Raw genomic sequence first — 22425 nt, 5'->3', positions numbered from 1 at the left:
AGCTCCAGTCTTACCGCTGGGTTCGCTTGAGTCATTGACGCCGACTGTCTGAGACTGGTAGGCAGACTTTTTGCAGCATCCTCCAAGTCAAATCATGTCAAATTTTATTGGTCTCATACACATGGTAAGCAGATGTTATTGCAAGTGTAGTGAAATGCTTGTGCTTCTAGTTCCGACAGTGCAGTAATATCAACAAGTAATCTAACAATTCCACAACTACCTAATACACACATGTAAAGGGGTGGAATAAGAATGTGTATATATGGATGAACGACAACCAAGCGGCATAGGCAAGAAGGTATAAAATACAGTATATACATATGGCATGAGTAATGCAAGATATGTAAACATCATTATTAACGTGACTAGTGATCCATTTATTAAAGCGGCCAATGATTTTGAGTCTATGTAGGCAGCAGCCTCTGTGTTAGTGAAGGATGTTTTGTATTGACCTCTGTACTGACCTCGCCTTCTAGATGGTAGTGGGGTGAACAGGCAGTGGCTCGGATGGTTGTCCTTGATGATCTTTTTGGGCTTCCTGTGACATTGGGTGCTGGGGTTGTCCTGGAGGGCAGGTAGTTTGCCCCCGGTGATGCGTTGTGCAGACGCACCCTCTGGAGAGCCCTGCGGTTGTGGGCGGTGCAGTTGCCGTACCAGGCGGTGATACAGCCCAACAGGATGCTCTCAATTGTGCATCTGTCAAGGTTTGTGAGGGTTTTAGGTGACAAGCCCAATTTCTTCAGCCTCCTGAGGTTGAAGAGGCGCTATTGTGCCTTCACCACACTGTCTGTGCGGGTGGACCATTTCAGTTTGTCTGTGATGTGTACGCTGAGGAACTTAAAACGTTCCACTTTCTCCACTGCTGTCCCGTCAATGTGGATAGGGGGGTGATAGCTCTGCTGATTCCTGAAGTCCACGATCATCTCCTTTGTTTTGTTAACGTTGGGTGACAGGTTGTTTTCTTGACACCACCTCCCTGTAGGCTGTCTCGTCGTTGTTGGTAATCAAGCCCACTACTGTTGTCGTCTGCAAACTTGATGATTGAGTTGGAGGTGTGCGTGGCCACGCAGTCATGGGTGAGCAGGGAGTACAGGCGGGGGTGGAGCATGCACCCTTGTGGGGCCACAGTGTTGAGGATCAGTGAAGTGGAGGTGTTTCCTACCTTCACCACCTGGGGGTGGCCCGTCAAAGTCCAGGACCCAATTGCACAGGGTGGGGTTGAGACCCAGGGCCTCCAGCTTAATGATGAGGGTAGTATGGTGTTGAATGCTGAGCTGTAGTCAATGAACAGCATTCTTACATAGGTATTTTTCTTGTCCACATGGCATAGGGTAGTGTGCAGATGGATGGCGATATTATTGTCTGTGGACTTAATGGGGGCGGTAAGCAAACGGAAGTTGGTCTAGGGTTGGCAGGTAAGGTGGAGGTAATATGATCCTTGACTAGTCTCTCAAAGCACGTCATGATGACAGTGAGTGCTACGGGGCAACAGTAATTTAGTTCAGTTATCTTTGCATTCTTGGGTACAGAGACAATGGTTGACATCTTGAAGCATGTGGGGACAGCAGACTGGGGTAGGTAGAGATTGAATATGTCCGTAAATACACCAGCCAGCTGGTCTGCGCATGCTCTGAGGACGTGGCTAGAGATGCCTTCTGGGCCGGCAGCCTTGCGAGGGTTAACACGTTTAAATATGTTACTCACGTTGGCCACGGAGAAGGAGAGGGGGGGCCCACAGTCCTTGGTAGCGGGCTGCGTTGGTGGCGCTGTATTATCCTCAAAGCGGAAAAGGCGATTAGTTTCTCTGGAAGCAAGACTTCGGTGTTTGTGCATGGCTGGTTTTCTTTTTGTAGTCCGTGATTGTCTGTAGAGCCTGGCACATACATCTCGTGTCTGAGCCATTGAATTGCAACTCCACTTTGTCCCTATACCGACATTTCACTTGTTTGATTGCCTTGCGGAGGGAATAACTACACTGTTCGGCCATATTCCCAGTCATCTTTCCATGGTTAAATGTGTGCTTTCAGTTTTGCACTAATGCCGCCATCCATCCACGGGTTCTGGTTAGGGTAGGTTTTAATAGTCAGTGGGTACAACATTGGCAATGCACTTCCTCATAAACTCACTCACCGAATCAGCAATGTTGTTCTGAGGCTGCCTGGAAAATTTCCCAGTCCGCGTGATCAAAACAATCTTGAAGCGTGGATTCCGATTGGTCATACCGGCATTGAACAGTTGTTGTCATGGGCACATCCTGTTCTGAGTTTCTGCCTGTAGGACAGTAGTAGCAAAATGGAGTCGTGGTCGGATTTACTCACCGAAGGCGGGGGAGGGCCTTGTATGCACCGCTGAAGTTAGAGTAGCAGTGATCCAGTGTTTTGCCCCTACGAGTGCTACAATCAATATGCTGTTAGAATTTAGGTAGCCTTGTTCTCAAATTTGATTTGTTAAAATCTCCAGCTACAATAAATGCAGCCTCAGGCTATATGGTTTCCAGTTTGCATAAAGTCCAGTGAAGTTCCTTGAGGGCCGTTGTGGTATCGGCTTGAGGGGGGATATACAATCAACGACGAGAATTCTCTTGGGAGATATGGTCGGCATTTGATTGTAAGGAATTCTAGGTCAGGTGAACAAAGGACTTGAGTTCGTGTATGTTACGATTACACCAATAGTCGTTAATCATGAAGCAAACACCCACGCCCTTCGTGACGCATGAATCCCGGGGGCTGTATCGACTCCAAAATATCCCGAGAGAGCCATGTTTCTATGAAACAGAGAATGTTACATTCTGTCTCTCTGGAAAGCAACCCTTGCCCTAATTTCGTCTACCTTGTTGTCTAGACTGGATATGGGCGAGTAATATACTCGGAAGCGGTGGGTGCTGTACACGCCTTCGAAGTCTGACCAGGAGGCCGCTCCGTCTACCTCTTCTGCGGCGACATTGTCATGGGTTGGCCTCTGGGATTAGATCCAATGTCCTGGGTGGTGGTGCGAACAAAGCATCCGCTTCAGGGAAGTCGTATTGCTGGTCGTAATGTTGGTAAGTTGACGTCGCTCTGATATCCAATAGTTCTTTCAGCCTGTATGTAATAACACTTAAGATTTTCTGGGCTAAAAATGTAAGAAATAGTACATAAAAATACTGCATAGTTTCCTAAGGACGAGAAGCGAGGCGACCACCTCTGTCGGTGCCACAGCACGCTGTGACATGTCTGAGTATGCAGGCCATGGATGAACTGGGAAATGATCAGCTTCTAGCAATTATGTGTAGATCCTTGCGACATGGAGTCATGCATTATCATTCTGAAACACGAGGTGATGGCGGGGGAGGAATGGCACGACATTGGGCCTCAGGATCTTGTCACGGTATCTCTGTGCATTCAAATTGCCATTGATAAAATGCAATTGTGTTTTTTTCCCCCCGTAGCTTACGTAACCCCACTGCCACCAAGGGGCACTCTGTTCACAACGTTGACTTCAGCAAACTGCTCGCCGTATGCCATCTGCCTGGAACAGTTGAAACCGGATTCATCTGTGAAGAGTAGAGGTCGACCGATTAATGATTTTTCAACGCCGATACCGGTTATTGGAGGACCAAAAAAAGCCGCTACCGATTAATCGGCCGATATTTTTTATTTTATTTATTTGTAATAATGACAATTACAACAATACTGAATGAACACTTTTTTTAACTTAATATAATACATCAATAAAATCAATTTAGCCTCAAATAAATAATGAAACATGTTCAATTTGGTTTAAATAATGTAAAAACAAAGTGTTGGAGAAGAAAGTAAAAGTGCAATATGTGCCATGTAAAAAAGCTAACGTTTAAGTTCCTTGGTCAGAACATGAGAACATATGAAAGCTGGTGGTTCCTTTTAACACGAGTCTTCAATATTCCCAGGTAATATGTTTTAGGTTGTAGTTATTATAGGACTATTTCTCTCTATACGATTTGTATTTCATATACCTTTGACTATTGGATGTTCTTATAGGCACTTTAGTATTGCCAGTGTAGCAATATAGCTTCCTTCCCTATCCTCGCTCCTACCTGGGCTCGAACCAGGAACACATCGACAACAGCCACCCTCGAAGCAGCGTTACCCATGTAGAGGAAGGGAAAAAAGTACTCCAAGTCTCAGAGCGAGTGACGTTTGAAACGCTATTAGCGCGCACCTGGCCAACTAGCTAGCCATTTCATATCGGTTACACCAGCCTAATCTCGGGAGTTGACAGGCTTGAAGTCATAAACAGCGCAATGCATTGCAAAGGGCTGCTGGCAAAACGCACGAAAGTGCTATTTTGAATGAACGCTTACGAGCCTTCTGGTGCCTACCATCGCTCAGACTGCTCTATCAAATCATAGACTTAATTATAACATAATGACACACAGAAACACGAGCCTTACGTCATTAACCTCTAGGGGCTAGGGGGCAGTATTTTCACGGCCGGATGAAAAACGTACCCAATTTACTACTCCAACCCAGGAAATAGAATATGCATATTATTAGTAGATCTGGATAGAAAACACTCTGAAGTTTTTAAAACTGTTTGAATGGTGTCTCTAAGTATAACAGAACTCATATGGCAGGCAAAAACCTGAGAAAAAATACAAGCAGGAAATGAACATTTTGTGGCTGTACTATTTTCACGTCATTGGCAATAAAACACACAGTAACAAAGGATTCATTTTGCACTTCCTATGGCTTCCACTAGATGTCAACAATCTTTATAAAGTTGTTTGAAGTGTCTATGATGAACAGAGACCGAATGAGAAGGAAGGGAAGTTGACGTCCCTGGGATGTTGTCACTTCATTATTTCGCGCACATGCGCGTTCATGTGAGGTGAGACAGTTTTCAAAACTTGTTTCAAGACACAGGAGAGGTCTTGTTGAAATATTACTGATGTTTCACGTTAAAAATGGACCAAAAGATTGATGCTAAACAACATTTGACATGTTTGAACGAACGTAAATAGATTATTTTTTTAAACTTTTCGTCGTGACTTTTCCCTCCCGTTTTGAGTAGCCTACCGAACACGCAAACAACACGGAACAGCATGGAGTTATTTGGACATAAATTATGAACTTCATCGAAAAAAAACATTTGTTGTGGACCTGAGATTCCTGGAAGTGCCTTCTGATGAAGATTATTAAAGGTAAGGGAATATTGCTAATGTTATTTATGGTTTTAGATGATTCCAACATGGTGGCTATCTGTATAGTCTAGTGTATATTTCTGACCAGAGTACTCAGATTATTGCAAAGTATGCTTTCCCAGTAAAGTTATTTTGAAATCTGTCAATGCGGTTCAGGAGAATGCAACCGTTATTCTTTGAATAACAGTTTAATACTTTAACCATGTTTTATGAGTATTTTTTTGTAAATTCACTGGCAGTTTTGGGGAGACACATTTTCTCAACGACACGCGCCGATGTAAAATGCTGTTTTTGGATATAAATATGAACTTAGTAGAACAAAAATGCATGTATTGTCTAACATAATGTCCTAGGGGTGTCATCTGATGAAGATTGTCAAAGGTTAGTGCATAATATTAGCTGGTTTACTGCTTTTGGTGACGCCTGTCCTTGAATTGAAAATGGATGTGTGTACTTTTTTGGCTATGTACTCTCCTAACATAATCTAACTTTATGCTTTCGCCGTAAAGCCTCTTTGAAAATTGGACAATGTGGTTCGATTAAGGAGATGTTTATCTTTTAAATGGTGTAAAATAGTTGATTGTTTGAGAAATTGAAATTATTAGATTTTTGATGTTTTGAATTTCCCGCCTTGCTAGCAATCCCGTCAGTGGGATTAGGTTACCCTCGACGGCTGGTCGAATCCGGAAACTATCATCTCGAAAACATAACGTTATTCCTGTTACATTGCACAACCTTCAGTGTTATGTCATAATTACGTAAAATTCTGGCAAATTAGTTCGCAACGAGCCAGGCGGCCCAAACTGTAGCATATAGCCTGACTGCGTGCAATGAACGCAAAATGACACAATTTCACCTGGTTAATTTTGCCTGCTAACCTGGATTTCTTTTAGCTAAATATGCAGGTTTAAAAAGATATACTTCTGTGTATTGATTTTAAGAAAGGCATTGATGTTTATGGTTAGGTACAGTCGTGCGACGGTTGTGCTTTTTTGCAAATGCGCTTTTGTTAAATCATCCCCGTTTGGCGAAGTCGGCTGTCTTTGTTAGGAAGAAATAGTCTTCACAGTTCGCAACGAGCCAAGCGGCCCAAACTGCTGCATATACCCTGACTCTGTTTGCAAGAGAAGTGACACATTTTCCCTAGTTAAAAGAAATTCATGTTAGCAGACAATATTAACTAAATATGCAGGTTTAAAAATATATACTTGTGTATTGATTTTAACCTCTCTGGTTTGTTGTGGTGCCATATTCTTTACATTTTTTAATAATGGATTCCCTGATCTGTACTTCTTCACAACTTTGTGACTGTATAGTTCCCTTAACCTCTCTAGGGTAGGTGGCACCAAATCGTCCCACCTACTCAACAGCCAGTTTAATCCCGTGGCGCGTTATTCAAATACCTTAGAAATGCGATTACTTCAATTTCTCAAACATATGACTATTTTACAGCATTTTAAAGACAAGACTCTCGTTAATCTAACCACACTGTCCGATTTCAAAAAGGCTTTACAACGAAAGCAAAACATTAGATTATGTCAGCAGAGTACCCAGCCAGAAATAATCAGACACCCATTTTTCAAGCTAGCATATAATGTCACATAAACCCAAACCACAGCTAAATGCAGCACTAACCTTTGATCTTCATCAGATGACAATCTTAGGACATTATGTTATACAATACATGCATGTCTGTTCAATCAAGTTCATATCTATATCAAAAACCAGCTTTTTACATTAGCAGGTGACTAGCATGTGACTAGCATTCCCACCGAACACTTCCGGTGAATTTACTAAATTACTCACGATAAACGTTCACAAAAAAACATAATTATTTTAAGAATTATAGATACAGAACTCCTCTATGCACTCGATATGTCCGATTTTAAAATAGCTTTTCGGTGAAAACACATTTTGCAATATTCTAAGTAGATAACCCGGCATCACAGGGCTAGCTATTTAGACACCCAGCAAGTTTAGCCCTGACCAAAGTCAGATTTACTATGAGAAAAATGTTATTACCTTTGCTGTTCTTCGTCAGAATGCACTCCCAGGATTTCTACTTCAATAACAAATGTTGGTTTGGTCCCAAATAATCCATTGTTATATCCAAATAGCGGCGTTTTGTTCGTGCGTTCATGACACTATCCGAAAGGGTAAATAAGGGTTACGAGCACGACGCATTTCGTGACAAAAAAAATCTAAATATTCCATTACCGTACTTCGAAGCATGTCAACCGCTGTTTAAAATCAATTTTTATGCCATTTTTCTCGTAAAAAGGCGATAATATTCCGACCGGGAAATCGTTTTTTATTACAAAGAGAGTGAAAGTAAAAGCATGCTATCCCCTCATGCACGAGCCTCAGTCTGATGGCCCTCTGATAGAGCACTTGCCAAACGCGCTAGTGTGTTTCAGCCTGGGCCTTGAATTGCGTCATTCAGCTTTTTCCCGGGTTCTGAGAGCCTATGGGAGCCGTAGGAAGTGTCACGTCATGCCAGAGATCCCCTGTTTTTGTTAGAGATGATCAAGGAGGGCAAGAAATGGTCAGACAGGCCACTTCCTGTAAGGAATCTTCTCAGGTTTTGGCCTGCCAAATGAGTTCTGTTATACTCAGACACCATTCAAACAGTTTTAGAAACTTTAGGGTGTTTTCTATCCAAAGCCAATTATATGCATATTCTAGTTACTGGGCAGGAGTAGTAACCAGATTAAATCGGGTACGTTTTTTATCCGGCCGTGCAAATACTGCCCCCTAGCCCCAACAGGTTAACCTCTATGGGACCGGCGGGACGAATTCGTCCCACCTACGTAACAGCCAGTTGAATCCTGTGGCGCGATTTTCAAAACCGTTGAAATGCTATTACTTCAATTTCTCAAACATATGACTATTTTACAGCTATTTAAAGACAAGACTCTCGTTAATCTAACCACACTGTCCGATTTCAAAAAGGCTTTACAACGAAAGCAAAACATTAGATTATGTCAGCAGAGTACACAGCCAGAAATAATCAGACACCCATTTTTCAAGCTAGCATATAATGTCACAAAAACCCAGAAGACAGCTAAATGCAGCACTAACCTTTGATGATCTTCATCAGATGACACACCTAGGACATTATGTTATACAATACATGCATGTTTTGTTCAATCAAGTTCATATATCAAAAACCAGCTTTTTACGTTAGCATGTGACGTTCAGAAAAAGCATACCCCCCGCAAACTTCCGGGGAATTTACTAACAATTTACTAAATTACTCACGATAAACGTTCACAAAAAGCATAACAATTATTTTAAGAATTATAGATACATTACTCCTCTATGCACTCGATATGTCCGATTTTTAAAATAGCTTTTCGGATGAAGCACATTTTGCAATATTCTGAGTAGATAGCCCGGCATCACAGGGCTAGCTATTTAGACACCCGGCAAGTTTAGCCTCCACCAAAATCATATTTACTATAAGAAAAATGTCTTACCTTTCCTGTTCTTCGTCAGAATGCACTCCCAGGACTTCTACTTCAATAACAAATGTAGGTTTGGTCCCAAATAATCCATCGTTATGTTCCATCAGCGAAGTTTTGTTTGTGCGTTCTAGACACTATCAGAATGGTAAATCACGGTCTTGCGCATGGCGCATTTCGTGACAAAAGATTTCTAAATATTTCATTACCGTACTTCGAAGCATGTCAACCGCTGTTTAAAATCAATTTTTATGCCATTATTCTCGTAAAAAAGCGATAATATTCCGACCGGGAATCTACAATTAGCTAAACAGCCGAAGGAAAATACTGCACGGGGTCGAATCGGGCACGCGCCTAATTCCATTGTCCTCTGATGGGCCACTTGGAAAAGGCGATAATGTGTTTCAGCCTGAGGCTGCCTCGTCATCGTTCAGGTTTTTCCCGGGCTCTGAGAGCCTATTGGAGCCGTAGGAAGTGTTACGTTACAGCTAAGATCCTGACTCTTCAATAAACAGAAGCAAGAACAACAACACCTTGTCAGACAGGCCACTTCCTGCATGAAATCTTCTCAGGTTTTTGCCTGCCATAGGAGTTCTGTTATACTCACAGACACCATTCAAACAGTTTTAGAAACTTTAGGGTGTTTTCTATCCAAAGCCAATAATTATATGCATATTCTAGTTACTGGACAGGAGTCGTAACCAGATTAAATCGGGTACGTTTTTTATCCGGATGTGAAAATACTGCCCCCTAGCCCAAAGAAGTTAAGAAAGGCATTGATGTTATGGTTGGAGCAATGTGTACCTAAGCGATTATATGCAACGCAGGACAGGCTAGATAAACTTGTAATATCATCAACCATGTGTAGTTAACTAGTGATTATGATTGATTGTTTTTTATAAGATAAGTTTAATGCTAGCTAGCAACTTACCCTGGCTTCTTACTGCATTCGCGTAACCTCGTGGAGTGCAATGTAAAGCAGGTGGTTAGAGCGTTGGACTAGTTAGCCGTAAGGTTGCAAGATTGAATCCCTGAGCTGACAAGGTAAAAATCTGTCGTTCTGCCCCTGAACAAGGCAGTTAACATCGTTCCTAGGCCGTCATTGAAAATAAGAATGTGTTCTTAACTGACTTGCCTAGTTAAATGAACGTCCCCCCCAAAAAATCGGCCAAATCGGCGTCCAAAAATACCGATTTTTGATTGTTATGAAAACTTGAAATCGACCCTAATTAATCAGCCATTCCGATTAATCGGTCGACCTCTAGTGAAGAGCACACTTCCCCAGTTGCCATCGAAGTTGAGCATTTGCCCCCTGAAGTCAGTTACAACGTCAAACTGCAGTCATGTCCAGACCCTGGTGAGGACACTGAGCAAGCAGATGAGCTTCCCTGAGACAAGTTCTGATTGTTTTTGCAGAAATTCTTCGGTTGTGCTAACCTACAGTTTCATCAGCTGTCCGGGTGGCTGGTCTCAGACAATCCCGCAGGTGAAGAATCCAGATGTGGAATTCTTGGGCTGGCGTGGTTACACATGGTCTGAGGTTGAGGCTGGTTTGACGTACTGCCAAATTCTCTAAAACAACGTTGGAGGCGGCTTATGGTAAAGACGTTAACATTTAGCTTCTTAATATGCCAAACGTGTCTTGTGGATGTATTATCTTGGCAAAGGAGAAATGCTCACTAATGGGGATGTAAACAAATCTGTGCACAATATTTAAGAAGTAAGCTTTTTATGTGTGTGAAATTTCTGGGATCTTTTATTTCAGCTCATGAAACATGGGACCAACAGTTAACTTGTTGCGTTTAAATAAAGTACCAGTCAAAAGTTTTTCTAGATTTTGTACTATTTTCTACATTGTAGAATAATAGTGAAAAGACAAACTGTGGAATCATGTAGTAAACAAAACTGTTAAACAAATGAAATTATTTTATATTTGAGATTCTTCAAAGTAGCCACGTTTTGCCTTGATGACAGCTTTGTGCACTCTTGGCATTCTCTCAACCTGCATCATGAGGTAGTCACCTGTAATGCATTTCAATTAACAGATGTTCATTTGTGGAATTTCTTTCCTTAATGCGTCTGAGCCAATCAGTTGTTGACAAGGTAGGGGTGGTATACAGAAGATAGCCCTATTTGGTAAAAGAACAAAGTCCATATTATGGCAAGAAAAGCACAAACAAGCAAGGAGAAACGACAGTCCATGACTTTAAGACATGAAGGTCTGTCAATCCATACAATTTCAAGAACTTTGAATGTTTCTTCAAGTGCAGTCGCAAAAACCGCCAAGCGCTATGATGAAACTGGCTCTCATGAGGACCGCCACTGGAAAGGAAGACACAGAATTACCTCTTGCAGAGGATATGTTCATTAGAATGACCAGCCTCAAAAATTGCAGCCAAAATAAATGCTTCAGAGTTAAAGTAACAGACACATCTCAGAATCAACTGTTCAGAGGACACCAATAAGAAGAGACTTTCTTGGGCCAAGAAACACGAGCAATGGACATTAGACTGGTGGAAATCTGTCCTTTGGTCCGAGTCCAAATTTGAGGTTTTTGGTTCCAACCGTGTGAGACAGTAGATGAATGGATGATCTCCGCATGTGGGGTTCCCACCGTGAAGCATGGAGGAGGAGTGATTGGTGCTTTGCTGGTGACACTGTCTGATTTATTTAGAATTCAAAGCACACTTAACCAGCATGGCTACTACAGCACATTCTGCAACGATACGCCATCCCATCTTGTTTGTGCTCAGTGGGACTATAATTTGTTTCAGGACAATGACCCAACACGCCTCCAGGCTGTGTATGGGCTATTTGACCAAGGAGAGTGATGGAGTGCTGCATCAGATGACCTGGCCTCCACAATCACCCGACCTCAACCCAATTAAGATGGTTTGGAATGACTTGGACCGCAGAGTGAAGAAAAAGCAGCCAACAAGTGCTCAGCATATGTGGGAACTCCTTCAAGACTGTTGGGAGAGCATTCCAGGTGAAACTGGTTGAGAGAAAGCTGAGTGTGCAAAGCTGTCATCAAGGCAAAGGGTGGCTACTTTGAATAATCTAAAATATGGTTACACTTTTGGTTACATGATTCCATGTGTTATTTCATTGTTTTGATGTCTAAACTATTATTCTACAATTTAAAGGAAATCAAAAGCTGTAGGAAGAGCTAAGAAATGTATTTAAAGTGTCAAAATATATTTTATAAAAGATAACGGTCTATAATGTGTAGATTTTTGGTTAGGCATTACAATTGGAAGGTTGTGAGTTCAATCCCTGGCCGAGTCATTCCAAAAACTATAAAAATGGGTCCTGATGCGTCTCCGCTTGGCACTCAGCATTAAGGAGATGGATTAGGGTTAAGGCCCTGCGATAGACCAAGGGGTGTACTTGTACGTCAAGCTGCCTCACGCTACAGAAACCTTGAGATAGGGCAGGAGCCTATGAGCCGTTCTGGCTCACACAAGCCCAGGCTCGTACAAGGCTACTTACTAGGCATTACAACTGGAGCAGCAAAAGACCAACAACTCAGTTTTGGAGTGAGATCAACAAGTTGGGCCCTAAAAAGGTTAGTCAAATTAACATAGAAATTGCATTGGAAAATTTGAAAATAGATTTAGCACTTATTTTCAGGTGTTTAACAGCCCAAAAATGTTTATTTTTTAAGAAACGTTCTTGTTGAGATGAGTTAGTTGGAGGAGGGAGTCATACTCCCCTAACTAGTATCTGAATGCCAGTCTTACCCTAGAGAAGGTCAGACAGTGGTTTAGCACGCAAAACCACAAGAAAGCTACAGGAATTGATGATTTGTCTTATGAAGTTTTGAAGTCATCGAAATAGTTCCAAATATTATTTTAACACTTCCAGGCTTTTTTTGAGAATGGCATTATTCCAGCTGTATGGTACAAATCCATAATCAAGCCTGTCCCCAAATGACCCTAAAATCCCATTGAACTGTAGAGGGATAATTAACACTGTCAATTGTATTCCTACGTTCTAAATAGGCTCTCTATAGTGAACAGAATGACTTTAGAAAAGCCAGTGTGTATAAACCCCATTACGGTCTCCACAGTGGTTCGGGCTGCAACTTTAGCCTGTTTTTATTGATTTTCAAAAGGCTTTCAATTGAGTGAATAGAGACCCTGCTTTTAGACTAATTGAAATGGTATATGATGGAAGATTCTGTGACGCCATCAAAGCTCTTTATCAGGCTCGTTTCCAACCCCTTAAGGTGTAAAGTAGGGAGGACATACTCTCGCCCACTTTATTTGTACTACATGTTAATTCTTAAGTCTAAGGCGTTCATTCTTAGTTCTCTTTGCCGTTGGGGGGGGTCTAAGGTGACATGGAATTGTGGATCATTTAGCTGTTTGACTTTTAATTTTAGGACCCCTTTATATATTTTTTTATCGAAATATATCTGGCCTTAACTACTGTAGCCCAAAAGCATTGAATAACACATTCATAAATGGCAAAAAAGACAGTAAAAAAAATGTATCACAAGAAGCAAGGTTTTGATGGGTTTGGAATATGTCTAGGAGATATGAGAGCTCTTTTTTTACACATTTAACCCCTTTTTTGGCATAACTACCTTTTGATCATTTAAAAAATAAATAAAATGGTACTGGTTACCCTCAGACATGTTCTGTGACACTTGTGGGGGTCGTAGAGCAAAACGGAGAAACCACCACGTTCGTGATAATCTCCCTTTTCCACAGTGTGTTGCCCAAACAGCTTGAACACTACAAACAGAAGTTGGTATATCGACTGTACCGACTTCAGACGAGTCCCCTGACACTTATGGGGGTCGTAGAGCAGTCTCCCTTTTCCATAGACTGGTCACAATAGTTTGTAGGTCAAACCGGACGGTACAGATGTTTACGTGAGAAGACTGATTTTCTGGGATGTCTCATGGTCTGACAAACACCGCTCTAGCTCTGCCACCTTTCACTGCAGATGCGGAAGTGCGATATCAGAGAATGTGGTGGATTGAGACGCATCCAATGCAAAAAAACACGAATTTTGATGGGGATTTTTTAAAATGTTACTTTAAATGTTACGTTGTCGCGCTGGTGCGACAACGTAGGGTGTTATTGATATTTAGCCCTACAAATCAAACATGCTAAACTTGGAGTTAAAGTTGTGCAAATATTCCTGGCCATCTTGTTGTATGCTGGTGACATAGCTATCCTTGCCGAGACTGAAGATCACCTACAGAATATGTTGAATATGGTTAATTTATGGTGTAGTAAATTGAGACTTTCGATAAATCAAGAGAAGACCCATAATGTTCATTTCAGACAAGGGCATGCAGAAAATTGCATACACATTTTTGGTGGTACAACCCCATTATTCTACACTAGGCTCTATAAATACCTTGGTTTCACTCTGGATGAAGACATAACCTTTGAAGATGGCATTAGATCACTAGCAGATTCTGCAGGTAGAGCCTTAGGGTCATTGTTAAACAAAATAAAAATATGTAAGGATCTTTGCTTATTCTCAGCTCTATACATCCTGTGTTTGCCTAGTTATGGACTATGCTGCTGGGTTATGGGGATCCAAAGTGCATACTAATTGTAAAACAGAGCAATCCGCTGCTTTCTTTGTGTGCCCAAACTGACTCCAAACCCATATGTGGAGATATGGGTTGGAAACCATGTGTGGTTAGGCAAAAGATGACATGGTGTGTCTATGGAGCGGACTGTTAAATATGCCAGAAAACAGAATCACAAAACAAGTGTTCGACTGGGACCTTAATCATAACTATCCGTGGGCTAGAGAATTATATATTTTTTTGTGAAACTGATTTGCAGTATATATTCAGGAACAAATTACCAAGTGGTGTTAATCAAATCAAGGACAAGCTAAAATCAAGGACAAGCTAAAAGCATTGTATTTGGAACAAAACACTCACTAAACCCTAAACTTCACCTAAATCTTGTAATTAATAATGTGGAAATTGAGCAAGTTGAGATGACTAAACTGCTTGGAGTAATCCTAGATTGTAAACTGTCATGGTGAAAACATATTGATGCAGTAGTAGCTAAGATGGGGAGAGGTTTGTCTATAATAAAGCGATGCTCTGCCTTCTTAACAACACTATCAACAAGGCAGGTCCTACAGGCCCTAGTTTTGTTGCACCTTTACTGTTCAGTAGTGTGGTCAGGTGCCACAAAAATGACTTCATTGCAATGGTCTCAGAACAGGGCAGCACGGCTGGCCCTTGGATGTACACAGAGAGCTAATATTAATAACATGCATGTCAATCTCTCCTGGCTCAAAGTGGAGGAGAGATTGACTTCATCACTACTTTTATTTATGAGAGGTATTGACATGTTGAATGCACTGAGCTGTCTGTCTAAACTACTGGCACACAGCTCGGACACCCATGCATACCCTACAAGACATGCCACAAGAGGTCTCTTCACAGTCCCCAAGTCCAGAACAGACTATGGGAGGCACACACGGTAACATACGCACTATACATACACATGGATTTAGTACTGTAGATATGTGGTAGTGGAGTAGGGGCCTGGAGGCACACATTGTGTTGTGAATGTATTGTAATGTTTTAAAATTGTATGAACTGCCTTAATTTTGCTGGAGTTGCTGCTGCTTTGGCAGCAGGTAATGGGGATCCATAATAAATACAAATACAGCATGTCAACGAGTGCCCCATGGTGATGGTATGGGCAGGCATAAGCTACCGACAACAACAATTGCATTTTATGGACGGCAATTTGAGTGCACAGAGATACCGTGACGAGATAATGAGGCCCATTGTCGTGTCGTTAATCCGCCGCCATCACCTCATGTTTTAGCATGATAATGCACAGCCCCATGTCACAAGGATCTGTACACAGTTCCTGGAAGCTGAAAATGTCCCAGTTCTTCCATCGCCAGCATACTCAGACATGTCACCCATTGAGCATGTTTGGGATGCTCTGTGTCGACGCGTACAACAGCGTGGCATATGAAGAAGCTGTTTAAACAGCATGTTTGTGGATCGACGTGTATGACAGTGTGTTCCAGTTCCCTCCAATATTTAGCAACTTCGTACAGCCATTGAAGAGGAGTGGGACAACATTCCACTGGCCACATCAACAGCCTGATCAACTCCATGCGAAGGAGATGTCGTGCTGCATGAGGCAAATGTTGGTCACACCAGACACTGACTGCTTTTCTGATCCACACCCCTACTTTTTTTAAGCCATCTGTAACCAACCGATGCATATCTGTTCATATTTCCTTATATGAACTGTAACTTAGTGGCTCCCTGTGTCTCAGTTGGTAGAGCATGGTGTTTGCAACGCCAGGGTTGTGGGTTCGATTGCCACGGGGGGCCAGTACGGAGAAAAAAAGAAAAAAAAATGTATGAAATGAATTGAAATGTATGCATTCACTACTGAAAGTCGCTCTGGATAAGAGTGTCTGCTAAATGACTAAAATGTAAATGTAAAATAATAATGCCAAATGTACAAATGGCACGACTTTTCTGTGTGTAGTCTCCAATGGTATACTGTGAAAGAGCAGGTACAGTAGCAAGTAAAAGTATGTGAATCTTTTGGAATTATCTGGATTTCTGCATAAATTGGTCATAAAATTAGATCTGATCTTCATCTAAGTCGCAACAACAGACAAACAGTCTGCTTAAACTAACACACATTGTAGGTTGTGAATAATGTGCCTGTTTGTGTGCAGGTTTTTTCAACCTCGATGGCCAGCCCAAGAGCTTGACCTGCCCGACAACCGGCCTGACTGAGGAAGAGCTGATCCACATCGGACAGGTGGCCTCTTCAGTGCCAGTCGAAGACTTCACCATCCATGGTGGTGGGAAACCCTCTTGACTGTAGCATAAATATTACATAATAATATATCATGTATTTCTTGAGGTAGGGAGGCCAAAAGAGTGAACACATGGCTTTTCAATGACTGGCTTTAAACGCACATTTGACGGCACCTTTGTTTTCTGTGCATACAGTAAAATGTACACACCATAAGATTAGAGCGGTGTTAGGTGAGAACAGATTACAAAAAGACTGCCTCGTTACCTGGTGACGAATGTCTGGTTTTCTGCTACTCCGCAGGTCTGAGCCGCATCTTGAAGGCCCGAGGAGAGATGATCAAAAACCGCACAGTGGACTGGGCCCTGGGGGAGTATATGGCCTTTGGCTCACTGCTCAAAGAGGGCATCCATGTTCGCCTCAGTGGCCAGGATGTGGAGAGAGGCACCTTCAGGTGAGGAGAGGGAGAGAAGGGGGGAAAAGAGTCTCGATCTCAGACAAAACAATGGTTTCCATTTTTGAGTGTGTAATCTTGACTTGTGTCAAACAAGCCTTTTTATAGTGCACTACTTAATTTTTTTGTACCTTGTACAGGGTGTTGTGCTGAGACCAAGGTCTCTTTCACAGATGAGCCCTATATACACATCAATATACACTATACACATAAATTATTGACATGCCATACATGAAAAGAAAAACACAATCATAGAAAACACACTCTTCAGTAAAAATGTCCCAAATCAGCTCTTTGATCTGCCCAAGAAGCACCAATTCATCAAACTTTAGAGAGCCTTGGAGATTATTCCACAAGTAAGGTGCAGAAAACCTGAAAGCAGATTTACCTAACTCCGTGGAGATCTAAGGGATCTACAGAGTTAGCCATCCCTGAGACCGGGTCTGGTATCGTACATTTTAAGTTAGCAGTGAAGTATGGTACGGCGGAAGCTTCTGCAGGAGGGCTTTATAAACAAAAAGAGTACAATGCATTGACCTATGAGACTTGAAAGACGGCCAGCCTGCTTTCTGATACAGAATGCAGTGATGTGTACTGAACCTATCACATGTAATAAAGCGTACTGCGCTGTGACAAACTGCGTCCAATGGCTTTAATACAGTGGCAGCTGTATTTATATAGACCCCTCAAACTCAACACTGCTTTTTTTTTTTATTGTTCCACTCTGATCAGGGACTGATTTAGACCTGGACACCAGGTGCGTGCAATTAATTGTCAAGTAGAACAGAAAACCAGCAGGCTCCGGACATCATAGGGATTAATGAAAGGCATGACCTATTCCTATTATTGAACTCATCAAGATGCTTTTTGAGATGGCTTTTTGTCAATCCAGATACCCAGATATTTATAAGCGGGGACTCGGATCAATGAGGGCTCCATCCAAATAACATATGCATAAATCATCAGATACGTTTTTGTGATTTGTAGAATAACATATACACTGAAAAACAATATAAACGCAACATGTAAAGTGTTTATTTCATGAACTGAAAGAAAAGATCCCAGAAAGGTTCCATATGACAAAAATTGTATTACTCTCAAATTTTGTGCACAAATTTGTTTACAATTCCTGTTAGTGAGCATTTCTCCTTTTGCCAAGATAATTCATTCTTCTGACAAGCGTGGCATATCAAGAAGCTGATTAATGGCATGATCATGGATTGACGTGTACGACAGCGTGTTCTAGTTCCTTCCAATATACAGCAACTTCGCACAGTCATTGAGGAGTGGGGCAACATTCGACAGGCCACAATCAACTGCCTGATCAACTCTATGCGAAGGAGATGTGTCGTGCTGCACGAGGCAAATAGTGGTCACACCAGATACTGGCTGGTTTTCTGATCAAGGCCCCTGCCTTTTTTTTTTCTTTTTTTTAAGGTACAGTATCTGTGACCAACAGATATACAGTTGAAGTCGGAAGTTTACATACACCTTAGCCAAATACATTTAAACTCTGTTTTTCACTATTCCTGACATTTAATCCTAGTAAAAATTCCCTGTCTTCGGTCAGTTAGGATCACCACTTTATTTTAAGAATGTGAAATGTCAGAATAATAGTAGAGAATTATTTTTCTGCTTTTTCTTTCATCACATTCCCAGTGGGTCAGAAGTTTACATGCACTCAATTAGTATTTGGTAGCATTGCCTTTTAAATTGTTTAACCTGTTTCAGGTAGCCTTCCACAAGCTTCCCACAATAAGTTGGGTGAATTTTGTCCCATTCCTCCTGACAGAGCTGGTATAACTGAGTCAGGTTTGTAGGCCTCCTTGCTCGCACATGCTTTTTCAGTTCTGCCCACAAACTTTTCTATGGGATTGAGGTCAGGGCTTTGTAATGGCCACCCAATACTTTGACTTTGTTGTCCTTAAGCCATTTTGCCACAACTTTGGATGTATGCTTGGGGTCATTGTCCATTTGGAAGACCCATTTGCGACCGAGCTTTAACTTCCTGACGTCTTGAGATGTTGCCTCAATATATCCACATTTTCAATATATCCACAATTTTCCTACTCATGATGCCATCTATTTTGTGAAGTGCACCAGTCCCTCCTGCAGCAAAGCACCCCCACAATATGATGCTGCCACCCCCTGCTTCACGTTTCTGATGGTGTTCTTCGGCTTGCAAGCATCCCCCTTTTTCCTCCAAACATAACGATGGTCATTATGGCCAAACAGTTCTATTTTTGTTTCATCAGACCAGAGAACATTTCTCCAAAAAGTACGATCTTTGTCCCCATGTGCAGTTGCAAACCATAGTCTGGCTTTAATGGCGGTTTTGGAGCAGTGGCTTCTTCCTTGCTGAGCGGCCTTTCAGATTGTGTCTATAGGACTCGATTTACTGTGGATATAGATACTTTTGAACCTGTTTCCTCAAGCATCTTCACAAGGTCCTTTGCTGTTGTTCTGGGATTGATTTGCACCTCCAATTGACTCAAATAATGTAAATTAGACTATCAGAAGCTTCTAAAGCCATGACATCATTTTATGAAATTTTCCAAGCTGTTTATAGGCAGTCAACTTCTGACCCACTGGAATTGTGATTACAGTGAATTATATGTGAAATATCTGTCTGTAAACAATTGTTGGAAAAATGACTTGTCATGCACAAAGTAGATGTCCTAACCGACTTGCCAAAACTATAGTTTGTTAACAAGAAATTTGCAGAGTGGTTGAAAAATGAGTTTTAATGACTCCAATCTAAGTGTATGTAAACTTCCAACTTCAACTGTACATCTATTTATCAATTGCCTGTAGCGCTGGCAATCAGCTACCAAGTCAGTTTTTCTGTCCTTGGCCCAGGCCTGATTTCGCATCATAATGAGATCTGAAAGTTCTTTAGAGAACCAAGGATCAAGCTTTATTTTTTTTAACTATGGTGTTTAAAGGGGCATTATTTGTCTGCCAGAAATATAAAATGAATAGATGAGAAGTTCTAGAGCCAATTCAGATAGATGATAGAGGAAAGTGCGGAGCAATCCATATGAAGTGCAAGAAGACCAAATGCCTGGTCAAAAGAAGTGCACTATAAAGGGAATAGGGTATCGTTTGGGTTTCAGATCTTGTCCCTAATTGTCCTTGTTGCTGTGTTTCCCTCCTTGCCAGTCATCGTCACCATGTGCTGCACGATCAGAACGTGGACAAGAGGGTCTGCATCCCCATGAACCACATGGCCCCCAACCAGGCCCCATACACCGTCTGCAACAGCTCCCTGTCGGAGTACGGTGTGCTGGGTCAGTCTCGGTCTCTGTGTGTCTCTGTGTGTCTCTGTGTGTCTCTGTGTGTCTCTGTGTGTCTCTGTGTGTCTCTGTGTGTCTCTGTGCGTCTCGGTCTCTCTGTGCGTCTCGGTCTCTCTGTGCGTCTCGGTCTCTCTGTGCGTCTCGGTCTCTCTGTGCGTCTCGGTCTCTCTGTGCGTCTCGGTCTCTCTGTGCGTCTCGGTCTCTCTGTGCGTCTCGGTCTCTCGGTGCGTCTCGGTCTCTCGGTGTCTCTCGGTGCGTCTCGGTCTCTCTGTCTCTCGGTGTCTCTCTGTCTCTCGGTGTCTCTCGGTGCGTCTCGGTCTCTCTGTCTCTCGGTGCGTCTCGGTCTCTCTGTCTCTCGGTGTCTCTCGGTGCGTCTCGGTCTCTCGGTGCGTCTCGGTGCGTCTCGGTCTCTCGGTGCGTCTCGGTCTCTCTGTCTCTCGGTGTGTCTCGGTCTCTCTGTCTCTCGGTGTCTCTCGGTGCGTCTCTGTCTCTCTGTCTCTCGGTGCGTCTCGGTCTCTCTGTCTCTCGGTGTCTCTCGGTGCGTCTCTGTCTCTCTGTCTCTCGGTGCGTCTCTGTCTCTCGGTGCGTCTCTGTCTCTCGGTGCCTCTCGGTCTCTCTGTCTCTCGGTGCGTCTCGGTCTCTCTGTCTCTCGGTGCGTCTCGGTCTCTCTGTCTCTCGGTGCGTCTCGGTCTCTCTGTCTCTCGGTGTCTCTCGGTGCGTCTCTGTCTCTCGGTGTCTCTCGGTGTGTCTCGGTCTCTCTGTCTCTCGGTGTCTCTCTGTCTCTCGGTCTGTCTTTCGGTGTGTCTCGGTGTCTCTCGGTGTGTCTCGGTGTGTCTGTCTCTCGGTGTGTCTCGGTCTCTCGGTGTGTCTCTCGGTGTGTCTCTCGGTGTGTCTCTCGGTGTGTCTCTCGGTGTGTCTCTCGGTGTGTCTCGGTGTGTCTCTCGGTGTGTCTCTCGGTGTGTCTCTCGGTGTGTCTCTCGGTGTGTCTCTCGGTGTGTCTCTGTGTGTCTCGGTCTCTCTGTCTCTCGGTGTCTCTCGGTTTCTCGGTGTCTCTCGGTGTGTCTCGGTGTGTCGGTGTGTCTCGGTCTCTCGGTGTCTCTCGGTGTGTCTCGGTCTCTCGGTGTCTCTCGGTGTGTCTCGGTCTCTCGGTGTCTCTCGGTGTCTCTCGGTGTGTCTCGGTCTCTCGGTGTCTCTCGGGGTCTCTCGGTGTGTCTCGGTGTCTCGGTGTGTCTCGGTCTCGGTGTCTCTCGGTGTGTCTCGGTGTCTCGGTCTCTCTGTCTCTCGGTCTGTCTCGGTGTCTCGGTGTCTCTCGGTGTGTCTCGGTCTCTCTGTCTCTCGGTCTCTCGGTGTGTCTCGGTCTCTCTGTCTCTCGGTCTCTCGGTGTGTCTCTCGGTGTGTCTCGGTCTCTCGGTGTGTCTCGGTCTCTCTCTCTCGGTGTGTCTCGGTCTCTCTCTCTCGGTGTCTCTCGGTCTCTCTGTCTCTCGGTGTGTCTCGGTCTCTCTGTCTCTCGGTGTGTCTCGGTCTCTCTGTCTCTCGGTGTGTCTCGGTCTCTCTGTCTCTCGGTGTGTCTCGGTCTCTCGGTGTGTCTCGGTCTCTCTGTCTCTCGGTGTGTCTCGGTCTCTCTGTCTCTCGGTGTGTCTCGGTCTCTCTGTCTCTCGGTGTGTCTCGGTCTCTCTGTCTCTCGGTGTGTCTCTCGGTCTCTCGGTGTGTCTCGGTCTCTCGGTGTCTCTCGGTCTCTCTCTCTCGGTGTGTCTCGGTCTCTCTGTCTCTCGGTGTGTCTCGGTCTCTCTGTCTCTCGGTGTGTCTCGGTCTCTCTCGGGTGTGTCTCGGTCTCTCGGTGTGTCTCGGTCTCTCGGTGTGTCTCGGTCTCTCGGTGTGTCTCGGTCTCTCGGTGTGTCTCGGTCTCTCGGTGTGTCTCGGTCTCTCTGTCTCTCGGTGTCTCTCGGTGTCTCTCGGGTGTCTCTCGGTGTCTCTCGGTGTCTCTCGGTGTCTCTCGGTGTCTCTCGGTGTGTCTCGCTGTGTCTCGGTGTGTCTCGGTCTCTCGGTGTGTCTCGGTGTGTCTCTGTCTCTCGGTGTGTCTCTGTCTCTCGGTGTGTCTCGGTCTCTCGGTCTCTCGGTGTGTCTCTGTCTCTCGGTGTGTCTCGGTCTCTCGGTGTGTCTCGGTCTCTCGGTGTGTCTCGGTCTCTCGGTGTGTCTCGGTCTCTCGGTGTGTCTCGGTCTCTCTGTCTCTCTCTCTCTCTCTCTCTCTCTCTCTCTCGGTGTC

General features: G+C 43.5%; 1 protein-coding gene across 7 annotated transcripts in view; it reads left to right on the top strand.

Annotated features, from left to right (window-relative positions):
• The window catches only part of LOC115199694 (2-oxoglutarate dehydrogenase, mitochondrial), a 139269-nt gene that overhangs the window by 97109 nt on the left and 19735 nt on the right, over positions 1-22425 (top strand). For all 7 annotated transcript variants that reach the window (XM_029762002.1, XM_029762000.1, XM_029761999.1 and 4 more), the window contains 3 exons: positions 16330-16458; positions 16716-16866; positions 20029-20156. In XM_029762002.1, coding sequence (XP_029617862.1) covers positions 16330-16458; positions 16716-16866; positions 20029-20156 — 408 coding nt within the window. The remainder of the gene's footprint in view (positions 1-16329; positions 16459-16715; positions 16867-20028; positions 20157-22425) is intronic.

This window comes from Salmo trutta, chromosome 9 (genome assembly GCF_901001165.1).
Source record: "Salmo trutta chromosome 9, fSalTru1.1, whole genome shotgun sequence".
NCBI lineage: Eukaryota > Metazoa > Chordata > Actinopteri > Salmoniformes > Salmonidae > Salmo > Salmo trutta.
The sequence above is the reverse complement of the archived record's forward strand: the minus strand, read 5'-3'. Positions and strand labels throughout refer to the sequence as shown.